Source organism: Pomacea canaliculata, linkage group LG3 (genome assembly GCF_003073045.1).
Source record: "Pomacea canaliculata isolate SZHN2017 linkage group LG3, ASM307304v1, whole genome shotgun sequence".
Taxonomy (NCBI): domain Eukaryota; kingdom Metazoa; phylum Mollusca; class Gastropoda; order Architaenioglossa; family Ampullariidae; genus Pomacea; species Pomacea canaliculata.
Window position 1 is genome coordinate 21,598,848 of NC_037592.1, and position 21,287 is coordinate 21,620,134.

Here is a 21,287-nt window from a genome sequence, read left to right on the forward strand (position 1 = left end):
TGCCCAATGACATCAGCAGCCTGTTCGTGACGTCATTGTTGACTCACGCACACCCGTTGCAAGCGCTCATCGTCGTGCACGCACGCACGGCATGTCTCTGGTTTCATCAAACAAATCAAGCGTTTGTGTGCTCAAGACCTATTCTAATATTCTATGGCGTGGACACCAAACTTTCTTCCTATGCGGAGCCTGTTTCAGCTGCTTGAATGATGTGTGAGCTGCAGATGATGGTCAGATTGTATGTCTCATTCTCCAGAGGTTTGTTTCTCCAGCTGTCTGCTCTCACCTCGATCTATATGTGTACTATAGTGTTGTGTTTGGAAGGTATTAAAAGGCAAACATTTAATCACACTTAAAGTGGCTGTTTCCCTGACATTGCCTTGCCATTTAAAAACTCAGTGAAACGCTGAGATCTCGTTCTAGAGATTAAACAGGATTGCAGAGCAGTGGACATGACAGTTCGGCTTGTCACCGCGATCTGTTAGTAACAACAAAACAAAAAACAAACTTGCATGGTGTTAAAAATGCAACAGCCATTCAGTTATCTAACAATTATTCACACATCCAACAGTCATTTGCATAGAGAGCAGACATTCATTCATGTACCAGTCACCGACGTATTTCTGTCATTGGTAATTGCACATGCAGATTTGCGTTCTGTGGCTAAAGCTTTCGTAGTCATTTTTTCAGTTATTAATAAGGATTCCACATCTGTTGTAATTAGATAATGTTTCTTACTGCCTACTTGGACATGACAATTCCTTTCTTCTGTCTTTGTCCAGTGCTCAGCACGCTGGCCGTTGCCAGCATCAAAGCAGACCTGTACACCGACCTGCGCTGTGACGGCCGGCAGGTCCTGGTGGAGCTGTTCCAGTGGAAGTGGGAGGACGTGGCCCGCGAGTGCGAGGTCTTTCTGGGGCCACGGGGAGTCTGTGCTGTGCAGGCAAGGCATATTGTCAACATTTATCTCATCCCTGCACGTCCTTCTGACTGAGAGACACCAGTCTGTCTGTCTCTCCCTACATCTTCTGGTCCATCTGTGCGTCAGTCTGTTCTCCCATCCGTCCGTGCTTCTGTCTGCCTGTGAGTCTCACTTCATTCCCACCCCTCATAATCCCGACCCGCTTACTTGCCAGCCAGTGTTCGTTCTTAGTTATTAAGTTAAAGTAAGAGAAAAGCCTCCCTTTCATGCACTCAAAAGCCCGTTTTTTGGATAATGTTGATTGCCATGGTTTCTTTCTGTCGGATGCTTACCTTCTTTTGTTGCTCGATTGCTTTATTGCTACCTTTAATGAAAGGAATTATTGTTTCAGGTATCCCCTCCCTCAGAACACGTTTACATAGAAGACACCCGTCAAACCTGGTGGCACCGTTATCAGCCAGTGAGCTACATCTTAAACAGTCAGTCAGGAAGCGAAGAAGAATTTAGGGTCATGGTCGAACGATGTACTAAAGCCGGAGTCAGGTAACCATATATCGATGAGACATTAGAAGTTGCATCAATACAATCCCAATATACTCTTGTTACTTTACTGTATGCAACGCATTTCTTTGATGTTTTTAAAGTTAAAAAATTAAAATAGTGATTGAAATAAATTAGAGACCATACCAGACGGAGGCGAGATGACCAAGACCTATGTTCCATACCCATTGAACAGTACACAGCATTCCTCCAAGACCGCTTTCTGATTGTCTTTAAACCTGGACTGACACCTTTCCAGATTAGTCTGTTTTGATAACATTAATCCTGATTTGCTTTGAGAGGACGAGGGAAGTTATAAAAAGCCTTGCCCACAGTTTGTCCCTTGGATTTACTTCAGCAAAAGCGTTATGGCGGGGGTAAAAAAAAAACCAAAACCATAGAGGCGAGGGAGTGAAAGCAAGAAAAAGGGGTCACAGATTAGATAACAGGCTCTGCAATTTCAAGTGATGGATGAACACTCATTAAAGAAAGAAAGGGGAAAGAAATCAGATCTCCCAATTACATTTTTCTGTTTTGAAATAAAAACAGACTAGGAAGAAAACACGTTTTTTCTTTATTAGCCTCGATGTCTGCGTAACTTTTGTTATTTCATTTTGTTGTTTCTTCAGAGTGATCCCAGAAGTGGTGCTCAACAACATGGCAGAACAAGGTCTGCATGGCACAGGTTCCGCTGGCACGAGCTACAACAGTGATAACCTTGATTTCCCCGGTGTTCCTTATGACTATCATGACTTTCACAACAACAACATGTGCTCCACGGATGGAAACTACACAAGTGCTCTTCAGGCAATTTCTACATACACATGTCTATACTATGCGTTCACTGATATGTATCGCCTATTTAAAATATATGAGCATATTGGTATGACGACAAGAATGTTTTTGGAAGTACTGGCTTCGTTTACACCTTGGTAAATGCGTGCGTGAGCAAATCTCTAAACACTCATTTTAATTACTAACATTAATTATATTCGCACTGTTATCAGCTACGCACCTGTAGTTTTGCCGGTCTGACTGATCTGAATCAAACTGCCCAACATGTACGGGAACGAATCACAGCCTACCTTGACCACCTGCTGGATGTCGGTGTCCGAGGCTTTGTCATCAACGCCGCCAGTCTCATGCTCCCTTCCGATCTGGCCGCACTCCAGGGCTCCGTCAAGAACTCGTCCGACGGCACTCGGCCTGTCTTCGCGATGGACGTGTATGACTTTGATGGCAATGGACCAATCAAAGCAGAGGAATATTCAAAACTTGGTTACGTCGCAGACTTTCAATACAGGTCAGAATGAGAGAACCCACATCTGCATATCTGTCTCACGAGCATTGCTGTAGTCCTCCTCCTCCTTCATCCATCCATCATCCATCATCATCAGTTGGATTACTTGCTAGTTTGGATTATTATTATTGTTGTTGTTGTTGCAGTCTCAAGATTGCGGAGGGCCTCCGAAATTTCAAAAAGTTTAGCGAATTTGTTGACGCTCCTTATGAATGGACGGGTTCTGACAAAACAGTAGCCTTCGTTGATAATCACTTACTTCAACGGCTTTCTCCCCTTGTGCCGTCGTTAACCTTCAAGCAGCCTCGTGAGTTCTCCATGGCAACTGCATTCACTTTGGCGTTTACGAACGGGCCAGTGCGTCTGATGAGCAGTTATGACTTTGATGATCCAGAGTTAGGTCCTCCTGTTACGTTGAATAGCTCCTTAGCTGTGAGTATCGCCAATCTATAATTCTGTTTGTTTTACTTTGTTTGCTTAGTTTTATTTATTGATCTGCTTATTCCTTATAATCGCGAAATGAACAAATGTGAAAAGTGGAAGATCATAACTCCCCTTAAAAAATATTGTTGACAGAGTGTAGAGTACACAGACAATGGAACATGCTCTGGCGGGTGGATCTGTGAGCACAAGTGGCCGCTAGTCTCAAAGATGGCTGCGTTCAGAAATGCCGTCGCCCACAAGGACCTAAATCATTGGACGTCCAGCGAGGATCTGGTAGCCTTCTCCAGAGGGCGTGTCGGTTTCTTTGCCATGACGTCAGCCTCCAACTTCTCGGGACGCGTGAATACAGGTAAGTCCTACCTTTTCTTTACCTTCCACAAGAGCAAAAACAACTTCGGTGGACGTGCTGCTGACTGCAGCTGAATAAGTATAGTCCAGAATCAGGAGCAGTCTGCACGTCATCCAAATTCTTTTCGCGACTTCTCACATTGTCTTCGTCTTTGCCACGAGGAACAACATGCTTATCGTCATATCGCGGTCTTCAGGACTGGCAGCTGGTACCTACTGTGACATTCTGAGTGACTGTAGCAGACAGATAGTCGTGAAAGAGGATGGATCAACCCAGCTAGACATGCGGGGCGACGCAAATCCAGTAACTGCTGTTATTGCCAGTAAGCTATCAATTTGTACTTTTTCAGGTGTTTTTAATATCTTCTATTTAAAAAAATAACCTTTTACCGACAAATATTCAAAGCTCACTCGGTTCTAGAACGATGTAATAATCGAACGATCTCTTAATGACTATTTTGTCCAAGAGATCGAAAGACCATTATACTAAATTTTACTACAGAAACAAAATAATCAAATTATGAGTTCACACACCATGTTAGCTAAAACGCTTTCTTTCGGAAAATGTTTGACAATTTTGCATTCTTGAGAACCTAAAGATGATAATTATGAGCACAGTAGTAGTAGAACACGTCTAAGAGAATCAGAGACAGTGATAGGTGCCTGTCATTTCGCAGATGTCCCGGACATCAATTACCAGAGAACGCTGATCTTTATCGAGAAGGTCACCAAGCCTGGGGAGTATGTCTTCTTCAGGGGTGGACTCGACCATGGAAGACTGCGTGGTACAGTCATGCTGGCTAATTTTTATCATTCTGCGAAAAAAAGCTCCAATATTATCATACAGTCAACGGCTACCTAATATTAACTGGTGGGAGATACAAGCTGTTTTAGTAAACATGAAATTCATGGATCTGTAACTATTTAAAAAAGATAATTACAGACTTTGTATTCACGTTGTATACTTTAGATGTGTGCTCATGCATGTGAGATTCTTTGTCCAAAGGATGCACCACGGACGCCGACACTAGCAAGTGTGCGATACCTGTCTACGTGCGCAACATCAACAAGGGAGATTTCTTCTCATCCTACGAGGCTTGGCGTGCAGGTGATGCGCACCTTGACTGGTACGGTGCAGAGCGGCTCCAGGGATCTTTCGGTAATGTGCGATCGCTAGGAACACCGGCAGTATGGACTTCAAATGACCCCAGCAGTCCCGGATACCATCCGCTCAATGTGTAAGATTTAATTTCACTCTTGATTGGCGTGGACTAATCGTGGGTTTTTCGAGGCATTCCCGGGTCGTTTGGTCTTGCTCCTTTCGTGTTTATCTCAGAACGAGGAGGGTAGGGGAAGTCTGGCGGTGACTCGAGGAGCTACGGTTCTCTGAGTGAGAGGGGTAGCTGATCCTGTTTTTCTTTATTTCGATTTAACCTTATGGATGCTACTGTGACAACTAGAGCCACTGCAATCTCGATAGAACGATATAATGTCCCCAGCTTTAAACCTCCAGCTTTGATTTGATTTATTGTGTTAATATGAGGGTGCATATTAGGGTTAGGGGAAGAAATCGCCGACATTAGTCGGGTGGGTGACTTTCTCGGCCAACAGCCTGACAGTGTATGGACTGTGCAGTCTGCAAGTCTCCTTTTATTTTATTATCATTCACCTGTGACGTTTTATGATTATTGTAACAGTTATGGTAGTCATTACTGGCTGGTGGATATGGACGTGGACTGCACTAAAACAGAGAACGGATTTTTCGAGCTAAAAGCCTACCTCAACGGCTGGGAACCCGATGCGCAGTCTAAGCCCTGCACTGGGGACGGAAGCGGAGACGCCATGCCGTTTACGTCATCCAACCACGTGGCTATCTGTGGGCGAATCAACGTCTTCCACTGGGGACAAAGTCGTTGCGAACGAACGCGTTTCTAACGATCATGTGATGGACCCTCAGTTAGTGACAGCATGGCTGTGGGCTTGTTTGGCAATAAAACCAGAACAAGTTTTGTTATCTTGAATTATTAATCGTTCTTGTTCTACAGTTCGTCTTCAGCAGCTACCTGTACATTTCAGTCGCAAAGCATAATAAAATATTAGGTCCACATAGACTTTGATACCTTGATTATTCCCATTTTGGATATTTCCCAAAGAGCAGTTTCAATCATTTATAATCAAACTGATAAACTTTTCGTGCAATGACCAAAACATAAAAAGTGAATCGTAGAACCAATCGAAAGGCCTTTGTTCGTTCGAAATTTCCTTTGATAATAATAATAATTATCAGTGCCTACAAGGCAACTCACATAACAAATCAAGGAACTCATAGGTAGCCAGTCATATTAGGAACACAGCCGACAGTCGAAAGGTAATCAAGATTTAGTGAATGGGTTTAATTAATTGTTATGAAATGCACGTGTATTTACGCTGAGAGAGAACATTTTTCTTTAAAACAAATAATTATATAAAAAGAAAAAGATAAAATGAAAGCTCCATAAATCCCTTCGAAAATCTTCGCGCCAGAAAAGTTTTCCCAGGGACAACATTAAATCTTGTATTGATTATGCTTCTTTCACTTGGGAATGTTAAATTGCTGATAACTCCAGCCCTTCGACCTGTTTACACAAAAGGCAGCCAGAAATACAAATTTCTGATAAGCGGCGCACTTAGCTTCGATGAATCTTTTTATATGTGATCAGTCATTCAGCAATGGTTGAATACAACCAATATTACACTGATGTCAATGTGTAACCTCCTCATAACCACATAGCCACAGTTTTTACCTGCCCTCAACTCAAAACTTCACCTGCGTTTAACGCTGTCCCTTGGATTTGAAGTGGACAACCGCGGGTATCGTAGTGATGTGTGTCGAACAAAGTACAGGAGCACACGAGAATAAACAAGTACAAGAAACTGTTTTTCTTTGAAATATGTGCTGAAAATAGTTTAACAACAGTAAACATCTATTATTGTCTGCCAATCCATTTCAAGTCCTACGGAGATAAGGAATCGAACCGTTAAATGTGTAATCAGAATTTCAAGCACAGTAGATCAATACAAAAGGGAAACCTCTCTTTGTTTTGTCCGTTTTTTTTTTATTATTATTAAGGTTGTAATTTAGCATGAACATGTATGAAGAGACTTTGATGACACGTATCACATCACAGTAGACATTAGGGAAAATGTGTTGTGTATTTGTCATGGTGATGGTGATGTTGTTTGTTATCTGTGCGTTTGACTCACCACATACCACTGAAAATAGTAGAATCAAGGATTTTTCAGTTTCTTCAAAGACGATTTGTTGTCGTTAATTTTATTTTATTATTTTTTTTTGCATCATACACACAATCATTATACATCCTAATACACAAAAAGGACGGTCAAATAAGTCACAAACAAATGGCTGTTACCGGACTGTTCGCATAAGCGCCTGGAGCCTGGACATAGAGTCAAAGCCGGTTGACCGTCTGGGTATAACGATATCTGGTTTGTCTGACGATACACCGCAAGCGCATAGATATGATACACTTACTGTTGAGCTAAACAGTTCAGCAGATTTTAGATGATATCACAAACTTACTGGAGACGGGAAGACTGACCGCATAAAACCAGCTCCTTATATGTGTTACTTGATGTTGTGCATCTCCAGACTAGTATCTGGACCAGGGCTTTATCCATGCATCACTAAGTCAATTTAAAAAAATATTATTGATGAGAGCGTCGTGGAGAGATTTCGCCAGCACTTACGCTGTTTCGACAAACACTTCAAACAGACCGAAATTGGAAGAGAGTGCCGAACTATCTGCCATTCACTAACGGAAACTTAAGTTATAGTTTTTTAAACATTACAGCACATGACCGCATTTATTTCATCAAAAAACGCCAAAAGGAACTTCAGCATGGTATTGTTGCTTTACAAACCGTAAAACATTCTCCTGTGTTCCCTCACCGACAGATCATCAACCTTCAGTTACCAAATTCAGAAGCGGACACATCAGGTTGTCTTTGTTCGCGGCTCCCCTGTAAAGGCTGAAGCTTGGTCTTGGACTTTTCCTCAGAAATCGCCGTAAATCAGCACTCACAAGTTCTACAAATCGACGAAAGTATAACTTGTTTCTTCCTGTGTTCAGAGATTACACATCGCCACCGTCGTGGGGAGGATGCAGGTGTGCAAGCGGGTCATTCTGATGCTGTCTGTCCTAAGCTGCCTGGCTGCGGATGTTGCCTACCTGCGAGATGGCGCTGGCTTCAGACAAAGCAGTTTGAGTAACAGGATCTTCACCGACGGGCTGCTGTGGCAAGCAGGTTGCAGGAGTCTGGCTACCTGTGCGATATCATGTATGCTCGACCATCGCTGCCTTGCCTTCACCTTGTCTCCAGTCACGACAGGCGGTAAGTGAGGACGCGAGCTTGTGTTTGTTTGTTTGTTTGTTTGTTTGTTTGTTTGTTTGTTTGTTTGTTTGTTCGTTCGTTTGTTTGTTTGTTTGTTTGTTTGTTCTTGCGTATGTGCTAATGTTTTTGTCATTTAACAAAATAACAATTACTTTTCCAAGACTAGGTAAACTGATCCTGTGCATTCGTCCCAGTGAATTATGTCTGATACACAGACGAGACCACTGAACGCATGAGGTCCTAATGAGTGCTGTCTAATAGACTACAACAGTGACCACATGCTGTGTGGTGTCAAAGATATAAACAAACACTGTACAGAGATTAAAACATTGTGCCGCCCATGATAAAGGTAATGTAGAACACCTTGCGAGCTGTTAATTTGCAAAGACACTGTTATAAACCTGCTATCTTTCCTAGAGTGGACCTGCTCGGTGACAAACGACTTGTTCTGTCTTGTCCAGGACAGAGGAGGTGTCGTGCACACTCCAGCACGGCTCTGAGTATGTCTGTCGCTGAGTCTGGCACTCAAACGTTTTTTCTGCATCACAAAGCCGAGAGAGTGCTGGACACGAGCACTGACAGCAACGTCCACACCAGTCCCGGCACCAGCAGTACATCCGAGACAACAACAGAATCCACAACTGCAGCGACGACTCTTCATCATCTGCATCCACATCATGATCGAGAAGATCGTGACAGTCGCGATCACGATTAATATCAACACGGTGGTTGGATTGGACAATTACTAAAACAATCCGTAGAGCAGTTACATAGTCCGAGGGTTTCTTTTGTATGTGTAAGCAGACAACAGACAGTTGAGATGTGATATTAAAGCACCAGAAAATATCAACTAACAATTGAAACTCCGAGAAAATTTTCTTTCGTTCGTTCTTGAGGCTGCGTGTGCATGGTAACCGAAAGAGATTTTCGTAAGTAAATAAATAAATCCTTATCTCTAAAGTCACAATCGTGTAAAAATAAACACAGAAAATAAATCAATCCCATTATATAATCAAGTACTTGAAAATGATTACAGCAATGACAAAAATCAATGAATTAAACTGAAAATTAGAATAATATCATTGATAATCTGGCCACAATCAAAAAATGGTTTCAAGACAAAAGCAAACGCTGCACTCGATGATAGACAACTCAGATGCGTGAAGAACCAACTAATAAGTGTCTTATGCAGCAGATTCAATAAAGTAGTGGCTTCGTCAGGACGTTTTCAAACAAAGATAACAACCTGACATTTACTATATGTTTGTGATGACAGGAAGTAAAGTATCTAAGCACTTAAGAAGAGGGCTTATTGGCACTGGGTCTAACTGGCAAGTTGTTGGCTTGGCTTTCAGAATAATCGCCTTTACATCGACCTCACCGACTGATCGAAAGTCAGAGAGCATCACAGGAGAACATCACAAGAACTGCTGTCAGGCACCAACATCGAATACAAGGATGCTCGATGTTTAATATTAAATATTAAATTACTTGCGCGATACTAAATTAAGATTAACTCCTAAAGGCAACTACTCAGCTGCAATCTGAATAAGGGGAATAAAACAACAACAATGATAAGACTTGAACAATAAAAACAAAATGTTAGCAGAGCGTGGTTTCGATCCACGGACCTCTGGGTTATGGGCCCAGCACGCTTCCACTGCGCCACTCTGCTGTATGGTAGGCAAGCTTGTTTTTATACTTTTTATTGGTCATCATTCAAAACACGAAAACTCAACCTTTTCTTCCACTTTTAAAAATATTTTCATTTTTTTAGACATTATCCTCTCAGCATACTCTGATTCCTTCTGATTCCTTTTCGCATTTTGTCATAATCAAAGACATCCGCAAGGCATTAAATTCTCTGCGAAGATGTTATTTTAAGGGAAATAACCACCTTGACTTCCTCTTTGCCGTTCCTCAACCTTTTCCAGCAACGCATCGATTTTTCGCACTTTCGAGGATTTTTGCTTAGATACTGAAGACAGAGCGTAAGTAAAACAAATCATGACATAATTTCTAAAACATGCAGATACATTTCGGTTAGTGTGTATGGAGACGGAAAAATGTACGACGTTCATGATTCGTACGTAATTAGCCAAGTCACTGTCGTCATCGTAAACAGTATCACTCATTTCCTCGTGCACTGCGTTGTATTAACATACGAGAAGAAGAGAAGTATCAAAGAAAATGGACAGTCGGTTTTACATATTGCAAATCAGATTCTTGAGTATAAAAAGCAGAGAAATCGTCAGCAATGCGTCTGTATCGATGGTTACTTAAAAAATAATGTACACATCGGTAATTGTCAGGTTTTTCCTTTTAAACTTTGTTGGCAGTAACATTTAATTTCAGGAATATTGTTAGACATACACAGATTATACAGTTGTATAGATTCTAATGACTGGAGTAAGCATATGATTCCAATGTAGAATAATGTTACTTATGTTTCATCATAAGCTCCACTTGTTCCATGCTCATTATTTAAAATAGTTATTTAAGCCATTTGTCTTTTGACTGGTACTGGTCATTGAAGGGAGCACATGAAGGGACCCAGCAGCCGACAATGGCCGTCACTCATGGGTGATAGTGAGCTGTTCTTGTATGTCCTGATAGGACAAGCAGTCCTCTTGTTCATGTTCATAAGCCATTTCTCTTGCCACTGTGGTGTCGACCACCCTTAAGATACTTTGATTCTACTTCAACAAAATTTATTGTCAGACCATCTTATAATGCTTCACTGTCACAAGTAAGAGTTCCTTGTGTCCTACTAGTGTAGCAACTATGCTTCATACAAAGTCGTTGGCTTTATGTTCTCACTGCAAGATATGAAACAGTCTCTTCCGTCACTTGTTTTCAAATGCCTAGATTTTCATCTCTGTATTGGCAAGCAGAGTCCAGGTTTCACATCTGTAAAGCTGTATTGGTGCTACAAGGGACTGACTGGGATGTTTAATATAAAAAGTTAAGGGTAAATGGTTCAAAGCCTACTGGCTGTAGAATCATGAATGGTTTGCTGTGTCTAGAACACAGTATGCCTTTATTTTTTGCTAGTAAATTATACCCATGGTCAGAAGTTTTCCAGTCACAGGCCCAGGCTAACTGTCAACCTATTGCTTTGTATCTCAAGACTGCAGTTTTTAGCTTAAAACATGTGTACCGAACCAACAGAACTCTAAATTTCAATAAAAAATAATAGCTTGCACAAAACAAGTGGTACTCAAGTGAACGTTGAAATGAAAATGCACCTATTTTGTAAACATTACTCCTAACAACTTTTCCCATAATGCTAGTCCTTTTTCACACTCTTCCTTTTTGCAATAACATGTTACTCTCAGCTCTTGTTATTGCTATTTGGTTTCTGTTTGAGTTTTCTGTATTTGATTTTATTCTTCGTTTAGAATGGTTATTTATTCTTTTATAGCTTGTATGTTATTTGTTTGTGTCCTGTCCCTCGTATGCTGTCCATGTTTCGATCTTGTTCTTAAGCGCTAAGAGCATGCTCCTTAGGAGTGTGAGTATGCGCTTTACAAATTTTGCAATTATTGTTATTATAATGTTAAGTCAAGACAGATCATTTAAAAATTGCCATGAGTATCTGCAAAAGTAAACCTGTCAGTAATCTTATCTGAAAATATTGTGATAATCATTTTTAATTTCATTTGACTTTCCAGCAATATTTTAGTTATCATTTTTGATGCTGGGATAGCAACATTAGTTCTAACAAACATAAATTATTTATACCTCTTATAGCATTGGTGTTCTCTTGTCTTATAGGAATCTATTTTGGAAATTATTTTTATCATGAAAATCTTGTGAAATCAGTGCAGTGTACCTTTGAAGCCCTGTATGAAATAGTTTTCTCTGCCTATTATTTGGCAAAACAAATAATTATTTGTTTTATATTAATATTATAATTATAATTAACAATATTTATATTAAATTATAATATTAAGATATTATTGTACTTAAAACTTAAAAGAGATATCTTTAATTAATAGAGAATATGAGTTACTTTAAAAATGACTGTGGTGTACACAAAATTCACCTCCTATCTGGTAACAAAAAAATTATAGTATCATTAAAGACAAATTAGAGTGTAATTAAAATTTCAAAACTGTAAAAATTATTATGCTCAGTTTAATTGGACTGTGTGTGTGTTAGTAATTTTTAGTAGCCAGTAAAAGCATTACAGCACATTGTTAACACTTCATTACTGAAAATGTGCAAGTGCATGTCCACACACATACACACATGCTCATTTATGTCCACACATACAAATACACTCACTTTTTTTTTTTACAGCCATTGGTCAAAATCTTAAGAATTGGGGGAGACTATCTAGTTGATAGCATTGTAGCAAATTTTTGTGAGTTGCTTCCCCAGGTTTGTTAATCGCAGCAGCAGTCGGCACCATTTTATCTCATTGGCGTAACTGTATATTCATTAATATATGTTTACATACTTTTCATTCGTAGTTCTCCATGCAAACATTATTTCAAGAGCAGGAAGTAATGTTTGTTAGTGTCATCTCTGCAGGTGCCTTGATTGTTGCCTACAACCACATGCTTTGGTGGTGTCCTCAGGCTAGATTCTAATGGTGGTCTATACATTTGTGCTAGTTATTTCCCTTGTTTTGATGACAGAGGTACATGTATTTCTTTGTAACAGTTGTTGAAATACTGTGAGTACTTTTATTAGCATCTAATCATAGAAAGATTTTTTTTTTCCCCTTTAAAAAATCTTAATTTTTCTTCTATAAAAAAATGTTCTCAGCCACACCAAAAAATCTGAAAAAATCTATATAAGTGATTTAGCTGAATCAATTTAAAATGGATAGTGTTATAGTTTTATATTGGTCATTGGTTATATATAAATTGTAATTAATAAAAATATTCATGTCTGAAATTAAAAATGTTTGATTACATTTAAAGATCTCCACAAGTGATCTATGTTATAAACAGATTCTGGTTGGCAGAGACAAGATATTCTGTAAATTTCAGTGCCAGAAACACAACTGTTCATTTATTATCTTACTTCAGTGTTGCCAAATTTGCATATGTAATTAGCAAGTCCTGCAAAAATCTTGCTATGTTTCATGTCCAGAGTTTATCCCATCTGAGCTCAGTGTGCTTCAGCAAGATAGCTGTGTCCCTCAGCACCCTAAGTGCTCCAGGCATTAATGTTTGTTTTGTCTTATCTGTCTCATGACACTATACACTATCACTCTAGCAGTATCCACCTTCTAAAAGCACAGTTGTTCATAGTACCTTTCTGGTATATTGACCTTGATGCACAATATCTGGCTGTCTACATTCACCACTGGTGAAGACCATTGCAAAATATAAATCTATGTGGCTGCAGTCAGCAAACCTGGACATTTTAGTTTCTGTGTACAAACAGTACATAAACCTTCATTGTTATTCTGTGATTCTAAATTGAAACAATTCTTCTTCAGTGAGGCTTGTAAATACAGATTTGAAAGGAGTCTATTGAGCATGATATGTGTCACCACTCGGGGAGGTCTGTAAAAAACCTCCAAACAACATTGCTTTATAAGGAATCACCTCACAATAGACAAGTCTAGGACTACTTAGATGCTGCTGGCTGCATCTGTTTTTGACACGAGCTCAACAACCATTGCTGACCTCAGTGTGAAATATCTTGTTCTAAATGCATTTATTATGTTCCAATGAATGATAACCTCAAACAATATGCAGATGCATAACATTAGAAACAATTTTTTTAATCTAGTAAGATTTCTCATTTTTAAGTGTTTCTTGGAGTTCAGTATAATTACACTGTAATGCAACAATAGTGGTCTTAACCCTGACATAATATTGTTATTTAATATTGTCTTCTGTTTATTTTCTTTGTGTGTGTTTCTTGCTGTCTTTCATTTTGAGAGACTAGAGAATTTACAGGCATGAAGTCATAGTGGGTGAGAGGGTGCTGATTTATATTCAGGTCTGTACTTTCAGCTTTTTTTGCTTCTGAAGGCCAGTCTTCCTATGATTGGGATTATTCTTCAGGAATTGTAATTCAAGATTTGTTATGCATGTATCTGCAGTACTTCTGAACAGTATTATAGAAAGATTGACTTAACCAGAGCTGTTCAAATGTGATTAAGTGTGAGTGTGACTGGCAGGCAAAGTGTGGCAATAAAATGCGTGTTACGTCTCAATCTATGAACAAGCTGGTAAGGCACGCCAACAGCCATTCTCTTATCTCCAACAAGTACTTCAGATCATAGGCCACAGCCTGTACAATAGGTAGCATTAATTTCACAATTGTCTCTGTACCTGGTGTCTCAGTAAGGCGTCACTGTAAGCACATTTCCATTCTGATGTTCTGTGACCCATTTTCTGGTGACATAATGTTATTCAATGAAAAGGAGCAACCTGCGCATGGGGAATGTTCCAGATCAGACAGACTGAATAGAATCACAAACAGTGCCCTTTGACCCGTATAGGTTGGGGATTGGTGTTTTAGATGGAGCTAGCAAACTGAGGGTAGACTTGGGCAGAGCAGCCAGTGCCGCAAACAACATGCAGTGACCTGATGGAAAGCCGTGGCGGATCTCTTCTCCCCACACACCTTGCTGTGAGGGTGAGATAGCCTTAATTATTGGTTTGGCGTAAAACACCAATTCCTCCCACCCCCAACCCCCTTCAACCCAACACAAGCTCGTTTCTTTGAACAGGGCAGCTTGATAGAACACTGTCAAAACGCTAGTCACCAGAGTGAGAATCGTTCAGGTCTGTTTATGTCTCATCTAGCACCTCATTTCTCTCTGTATGCAGCATCTGGCCATGGGAGGTTTTATTCTCATTCATGTGAGCTCCCCGCCTCCTATCCCCCTCCCTGTCCACACGAAGGCGGTCCGGTGGCGCAACGGTTAGCGCCTGTCACCAATACAGTGAAGGCTGGCTGCCCAGAGTTCATTTCTCGTCTCGGGCATGCTGATCTTTCTCTGCACGTGGCATCTGTTTACAGGGCTGGTTGCTTGCCGTAATATAGCCTCAGTTGCTGGCACGGCGTAAAACACCAATTTCCCCCCCCCCCCCGTCGTCTCGGGCACGCTCTTCTTTCTCTGCATGTAATATCTGTATACAGGGCTGGCTGCCTTGCTGTGATATAGCCTTAGCTGCTTACTTGGCGTAAAACACCAGTCCTCCCCTCACACCCAGACACTACTGTAATTGAAGAAAAACAATTGAACTTCTCACCTGTGCATGGAAGACACAAGCCTTGTTTGGTTCTAGGACTATACTTGTACATGTATTCAAAGGTTGAGTTTTCATCTATGCACAGAAAGAACGTAGGCTGTGGGACTTTGCACCTAGGTGCTAATATGTGCAGACATTAACATTCTCACCTGTGGATAGAGAGGAGTTTGGTTCTGGGATCTTGCATACCATGCCTTTAAAGGTATTGATCATGGGATTATTATCTTCTAAGGAATTCGGTTAAGTCATTTCGAGGAAAACAGAAGATTGGTCTTTCGGACTGCCTTCCCTCCAAGGTTAGATTCTGCTGGATTCTGTGACAGCCGTGGATGGGGTGGTGGTGGTGAAATAACTCAATATGCAGTATGCAACGGGTGATACAGCGCCCAAGAGAGAAAGAAAGGAAAGATCCCAAAGACTAGTTCTTCTACTCACAGGAATGTCATTTTAAGATATGATAATGTAATAAAGCCTCGTCAACTGAGTGACATTGTAATGGGGTCGTCATCCCAGATACTTTCCTTACTTTCCTTATTTATTTTTAGGCTTGTTTCCCCAGTGCTATCTGAGAGGTTACTTTGGTGTGTAATGGGTATATTGAATGGGGAGATCATTGTACAAAAGTAAATAAATCCCTGGGCGCAGACTCGCAAGAAATTTAGACGAGGAAATTATGAGGGCAGAACGTAAGGCGATCTTTATCATTTGAGGACAGCAGAAGTGTACCTGCGAATAGTTGAAGCTCGATTTTGAGGTAGTGGATTTTAACCGGTCTGGTCACTTATTGTTTGTATGCATGAATCAAGTCAATATGCAAAACATTTATTATTATTTAAATTTTTTAAAAAGTCAGCAGCTGGCGATATCACGGTGGTAGTCATCATCCTTGTAAACGTTAACAACAAGCTCCAAGGGAGCGTCAGTGTATTAAAAACAAATGCAAGACTTACCTGAAACTCGTTGCTTTGTGTGAGAAACCGGCGCCTGGGGGAGAGTAATTGTGGGGGTGTGGGAGGGGTACGACTTTGTGACCTAAAGGATGCACCATGCTGTCCATGTGTTTGCCCTTTTCAAGGTCTGGCTCACCGAGTTACAGTGAACTCATAAAATACATTACTGAGTCAGCTGCGGTCAGCTTACCATTGGTTGTGTCAGGCCATATCACGGTGAGTCGGATTACTAGCGGGACACAGTCTTCTTTTGTATCCTTGGCCTTCTCCACGCCCTTTAGGGTCGTGCTGACACACTTGTTTTACTTGCTTGAACATGTTACGATATGAACGTGCCAGAAAAAAATAGTTTGCGGAATTGAGTACCTTCCCGATAAACATCCATTTGTGGCTACCTGGGTGGTCTGGGACTAGAGACTATTGGTTACAACGACTTTAGTCTGGTTTAGTGTTCGACTTCAAAAATCAGTTCAAAAGTCCAACTTGAAATGTTTTCCTCTATGACCGTTTGATTCCAACTGTAGCTGTTTGTCTTAAGTTCATGAGGATTCATTTTCTTGTGGAATATTGAATTGTGTTTGCTATTGTAGCAAAGTAGAATTTAGGAGGCGGGGGTGGCTTCTGGTTGTTCCTTTTTGTTTATCTTATCCAGTATCTACGTAGAACGTTTGTAATTCTCAAGCCAGTTAGAATTGGTGAAGCCAGGAGAGAGATGTGCGCAACCTCCATGGCTGTGGCGGAAACTTCCTGGCGTGTTACATAAAGCAGGGCATGATGTGTGTAGTTTTTGTTTTTTACAAACTCAAAGGGCATAACACACTTGAGACACAAGAGAATACAATTCAGACAAGACATCATAAGATACAAGATCGCACACACCTTCCTTCTGACTGTAGTGTTGTGTTGTAAGCCTCAACACTGATCGTTACGTTAGTGAGGTTTAGTAAGTTACTGCTGTCTGGTGACGTCACTACGTCAGACGTCACTGCACCGTTTACGTTAGTGAGGTTTAGTAAGTTACCGCTGTCTGGTGACCTGACTACGTCAGACGTCACTGCAACCTTTACGATGACACGCATGCTTGCAGCGCCACAACACTCTTGACATTCTTTGTAAGACCGACCATTAATTCCGTTTTTATTTAATTATAAAAAGATGTGTGGGAGTGTCGTTTATTCTGCCACAGGACAATAGCGCTTATATAGCACGGACGAAAGAGGAAATGGAGAAATTTTGAATGCAGAAGAAGAAATGGGATGGGGAGAGCAACTGGCGGGCAGGTGAATGGCCCACTGCAGAGGGCAATAGCAGTTCCCGCACATTTGCCGTCTTGTTGTGATTGAACTCAGCGTGGGGTGCCTTACAATCTTACATCATAAACACACCCAGCACCATATCAGGGCTGAGCTTCTGTGCTCAGTGATCGAGTGTGAATAAGCGACCGGGGAGGGGAGGTGTGGCGGGTGGAGGACTGTGTTTAGGTCAGCTGTTTGATTTGGCAGGCTACCCTCGGTGACGTCGCTGACCTGTGTGCGCGTGCTAACAACAACAGCGCTGAGCGTTGGGGGATGGGTGGGAGGCAAGCTCACCCACAGTAACTGTGTAGAAGGTGGTGGGGTGGGTGGGAGAAGAAACTTGGAGAAATCCTGGGCACGTGAGCACGCGAGTTATCATTACCAGCGATTGCACAATATCGTCAGGCCGCTGATAGGGGAGGACGTCAAGATTACACTGTTTACTTCAAGGCCGATGCCGTTATACACACCGGCGATAGCGCTTGTCTCTTGTAATCGAACTGTACCCCACCACAACCCACTTCCCGTGTGCGTGTGTGTGAGAGAGAGAGAAACAAAGAGTTGTGAAATGTAGCAAAGGCTTGTCTTCTCAGAAGATGAAAGAGAGTGAACAATTCTGTAGAGCCGACTACTCTCGTCTTGCTAGTGTCCTAGTGCACTCAGCATATGCGAGGAAGTGCAGTGTAGGCCGTGCGCTGGTTGCTGAGGAAAGCGGTGTTTGTAGATGGCGCCATGCTCTCCCTGCTCTGGCCATCATGGCGGACCTTGTTCGCGAGCACGGTTCACCTCCATCAAGACGACCACTGGCGTCCTTATCGCTGTAATGGCCAGGGTTTCGCTGCACCGACTGAACGGCTGGGATGCGAAGGCCGCATTTGTGCGAGGACTACTCACTGCATGGGCTGCCGCAGTCTTTGGGGTTTCTTCGGCAGTCGGCGGGTACAGCACGACAACAGCTGGGCTCGTGCCATGCTCTCAGGAGTGGATTCATGCGATGCATGTTGGCTGTGGCTGGACTTGGCCAACGTTACGGTTCGAGTCATTGTCACCCTAGTCCTTTCAAGGGTGGAAGAGCGACTTCCGTAAGGTTTTATGCGCCTGTGCCCCTTTCTACATGGCGCAAACTGGCGCGACGGTTGCCAGTTTTTGTTCTTTGAAGTTATCCTTGCGTCCGTGATGAGAGCCCTTTAGATTAGATTCGTCCGCACACAGGATATCTCATAATGCTATTTTTTGTTCGATAACAGTCCTTGTCTGAGAGTTTGGAGTGCGGTTTGAGGATGTAAAAAAAAAAAGTGTGTGCCATTTTTGGATACTATTTGAGGTTCTTTCCAGCTCCCTCTCGCGCGTGTAACAGCAGGATTGCATTGAGCTGTCATAGTAACCGTCACCAGCCGTTGACCCCTTATCCATCCCCCAGATCCCACTGCCCTAGTCGCCTCCCCTTTCCCTTCTGCCCCCCACTCAAAACATTAGTCAGCCTGAGGTAGCCTAACCTAACAAGTTATGCAAGTTATCGCGGTTGCCCACTTCACACAGTCATACGAAATATTTTGGTGGTGATTTCTCTTCTTCCCCTGTCGTCCCCCTGTATCACCTCTTGTCCTTTTCCACCTACCTGAAGTAGGTAGAGGCGCTGATTGTCACTGGGGGCCGGGTAGGTACATCAGGGTGTCTGAGTGCGACAGTGATGGGGAAAACAGCTGCAAGCATTGACAGTGTACAGGGTGTCTGCGGGTCAGAATGCCTTCTCCCTGACATTCCAGGAAGACATTTTCTGTCAGATTCATGAATTTGCCCTTTTGGCCAGTCTTAGCTGATTTCCAGTTGCTTTAAAGCCTACCCGTACATGCATAGTCAATATTGCGGGTACGCGAGAGATCTTGAGCACCATAGTAATCGCTTAGTCTTTCTTTTTCACACACACACACACGCACGTGCGCATGCTGCTACTCAAGGCAGACCTCATCAGGTGGATAGTCAACGTGAACAAAAGAAGCGCGAAGGTGACAGTGATATAAAACACTGCTGTACACCGACTGATTCGCGCAGCCATTACACTCAGCCATGCATTCATCAGTGTCATTTCCAAGTAAAGAATGGTCTCTTTGTCTTGTTCTCTGATTCTTGTCTGTGGCATTTGGAGTGGGTGGAAAGAAGGTTTGCAGTTAAGAAGAATGCATAGTGTCATTTGTGACAGCACGAGCAAGTGTAGGTCTGCTGTCGTCAGCCTCGTGCATGATGCGTGCATGCGTACCTGGGTATGTAGGTACAGGAGCTGACACACATATCTCAGCTTAGTCAACTCTGCCTGCTTTCACTTGTTACTGTGGGGGGCGGTCAACGCTCTCCAGTTTACACGTCAGCCAAATGTTATCACCGGAGGTGGGTTAAGGACACACGTGTTGCCCACATAACAAGTCGCTCGCAGTGTTTGGGTGATGAAAGACAAGGATCCTTTTGGCTACACTGTGAACGGAACTCAGTGCATAGGAAATGGTCAGGTGTGATGACCACGTTTGGAATAGCAAAGGATCTATCGTGCTAAGTCCAAAGAAAGGTCGTACAGTATATGAATACAATAAGTCTCATAGTGTCTGGCGGTTGGCCCTGATACCAGTCAAGAGGTGTTGGCGGCGCTCTGCCTGTATGGGTTGTAAGTGGAGGGACGGGAGGAGTCCTTCGATTACACTACTGCGACAGCTGGCAGCGTGGGTTGACGTGTTCGACAGGAGTCTTGTTTACAATCCATTGACAAGAAGCGGTGTTGCCTGAGTTCAGTTCGCAGTCCGCAGCCAACCCTACAAGGAGGGGAGGGGGTTCTTGACATAGTTCCCCCGTCTTCGCTTTGAACCACACTGTTCTCCCTTCCACCTAAAGGGTGGGTTCAAGTCCCAGGGAAATCTTTCTGTTGCAACCGGGACGAGCTGCCAAAGCTAAAAAAGAATGTTCTGGGCACGGGTGTTGAGGTCAAAGAGCAGTGGTAGGATAGGGGTTGGAGGTGGAGGCAGTGGATAGCCTAGTGATTAATTGATTAACAAAGCGACGTGGCGTCACGCGTACCCTGACGGACCACCCTGTCGCCCACGCTTGTCGCTGATGCTGCAAGCAGTCCACGCCTGTTGTGACTTGCACGTGACTTTGTAGTTAAAGTTTTGTAGCGCTGGGCAGGTCACCCATCCCACCAGCTAGGTGGCTGATTAACCCACCTATGCAGTCAGATACAGTTGTCATCAAATATTACCTGTTTGTAGGCGGACGTCTCTCGGTAATTTTCTTTTTAATAAAACATGCATTTTGTCCCACAGATACATAACAAATTAAACACAATGTTTTACAACATAACACAAACTTCAGGTAACAGTCATCTCTCGGTACTTTTCTGTTGCATCCTTTCTCCCCTCGCCCTTACGTTGTAACCGGTCTACGTCTACTGGTTTTTGTACTGTTTTATCTACTGGTTTTGCTGTGTGCCAGTCCTTACTGTCCACTTAATGTATCGTTAAGCATTTTTATGTGTTAATTTACTGTCTTGTCCTTACTGTTCTGCTCGTCTTGTATGTATTGTGCTGCTTGTCATCTCTGCTACCTCATGTGTACATCGTGTGTGCAGTCATACACATATACATATACATATCAAGAGTGTAGTTGCGGATGTTGGTCAGCAGAGGATGAGGCTGACGTACACATCTTACTAAGCGGCTCTGGTATTTGCCCTCACCCGCCCTACCCTTCATAAACACTAGGATGCGGTGTGTGCTCATCAACTAACGTTTTTGCAAAATGCGAGAGCGTTGAACTTTCAGTTCCGTGAATCAGCTTGGGATGGGGGACCAGACGACAGCAGGAACTTCGCTTCGTTCGCTC

At 42.4% G+C, this 21,287-nt stretch overlaps 2 protein-coding genes and 1 non-coding gene across 3 annotated transcripts in view; 2 read left to right on the plus strand and 1 right to left on the minus strand.

The window, feature by feature from the left end:
- LOC112558630 (alpha-amylase-like) lies at nt 1–5,560 on the plus strand. The gene is made up of 11 exons (XM_025229199.1): nt 1–480; nt 783–943; nt 1,314–1,465; nt 2,092–2,269; nt 2,470–2,765; nt 2,909–3,194; nt 3,339–3,555; nt 3,752–3,877; nt 4,232–4,339; nt 4,561–4,792; nt 5,252–5,560. The coding sequence occupies exons 1-11, from the start codon at nt 453–455 to the stop codon at nt 5,487–5,489; spliced, it is 2,022 nt and encodes a 673-aa protein (XP_025084984.1). The 5' UTR covers nt 1–452; the 3' UTR covers nt 5,490–5,560.
- Nucleotides 5,561–9,549: 3,989 nt separating this feature from the next.
- Trnam-cau lies at nt 9,550–9,621 on the minus strand. The gene has a single exon. It is a non-coding gene; the product is annotated as a tRNA-Met (tRNA).
- A 199-nt stretch (nt 9,622–9,820) lies between these two features.
- LOC112558631 (ubiquitin carboxyl-terminal hydrolase 38-like) overlaps nt 9,821–21,287 on the plus strand; it is a 31,720-nt gene continuing 20,253 nt past the window's right edge. The window contains exon 1 of the mRNA XM_025229200.1: nt 9,821–9,937. The gene's annotated coding sequence lies outside the window, so the exon portion shown is untranslated. The remainder of the gene's footprint in view (nt 9,938–21,287) is intronic.

Bases quoted from the DNA above. Each gene is read 5' to 3' on its own strand.
- LOC112558630 (XM_025229199.1), top strand. From the start codon at position 453: ATGACAGTTCGGCTTGTCACCGCGATCT. The intron at 481-782 runs GTTAGTAACAAC...GTCTTTGTCCAG, and splicing joins TCGGCTTGTCACCGCGATCT to TGCTCAGCACGCTGGCCGTT. The intron at 3,195-3,338 runs GTGAGTATCGCC...TATTGTTGACAG, and splicing joins CGTTGAATAGCTCCTTAGCT to AGTGTAGAGTACACAGACAA.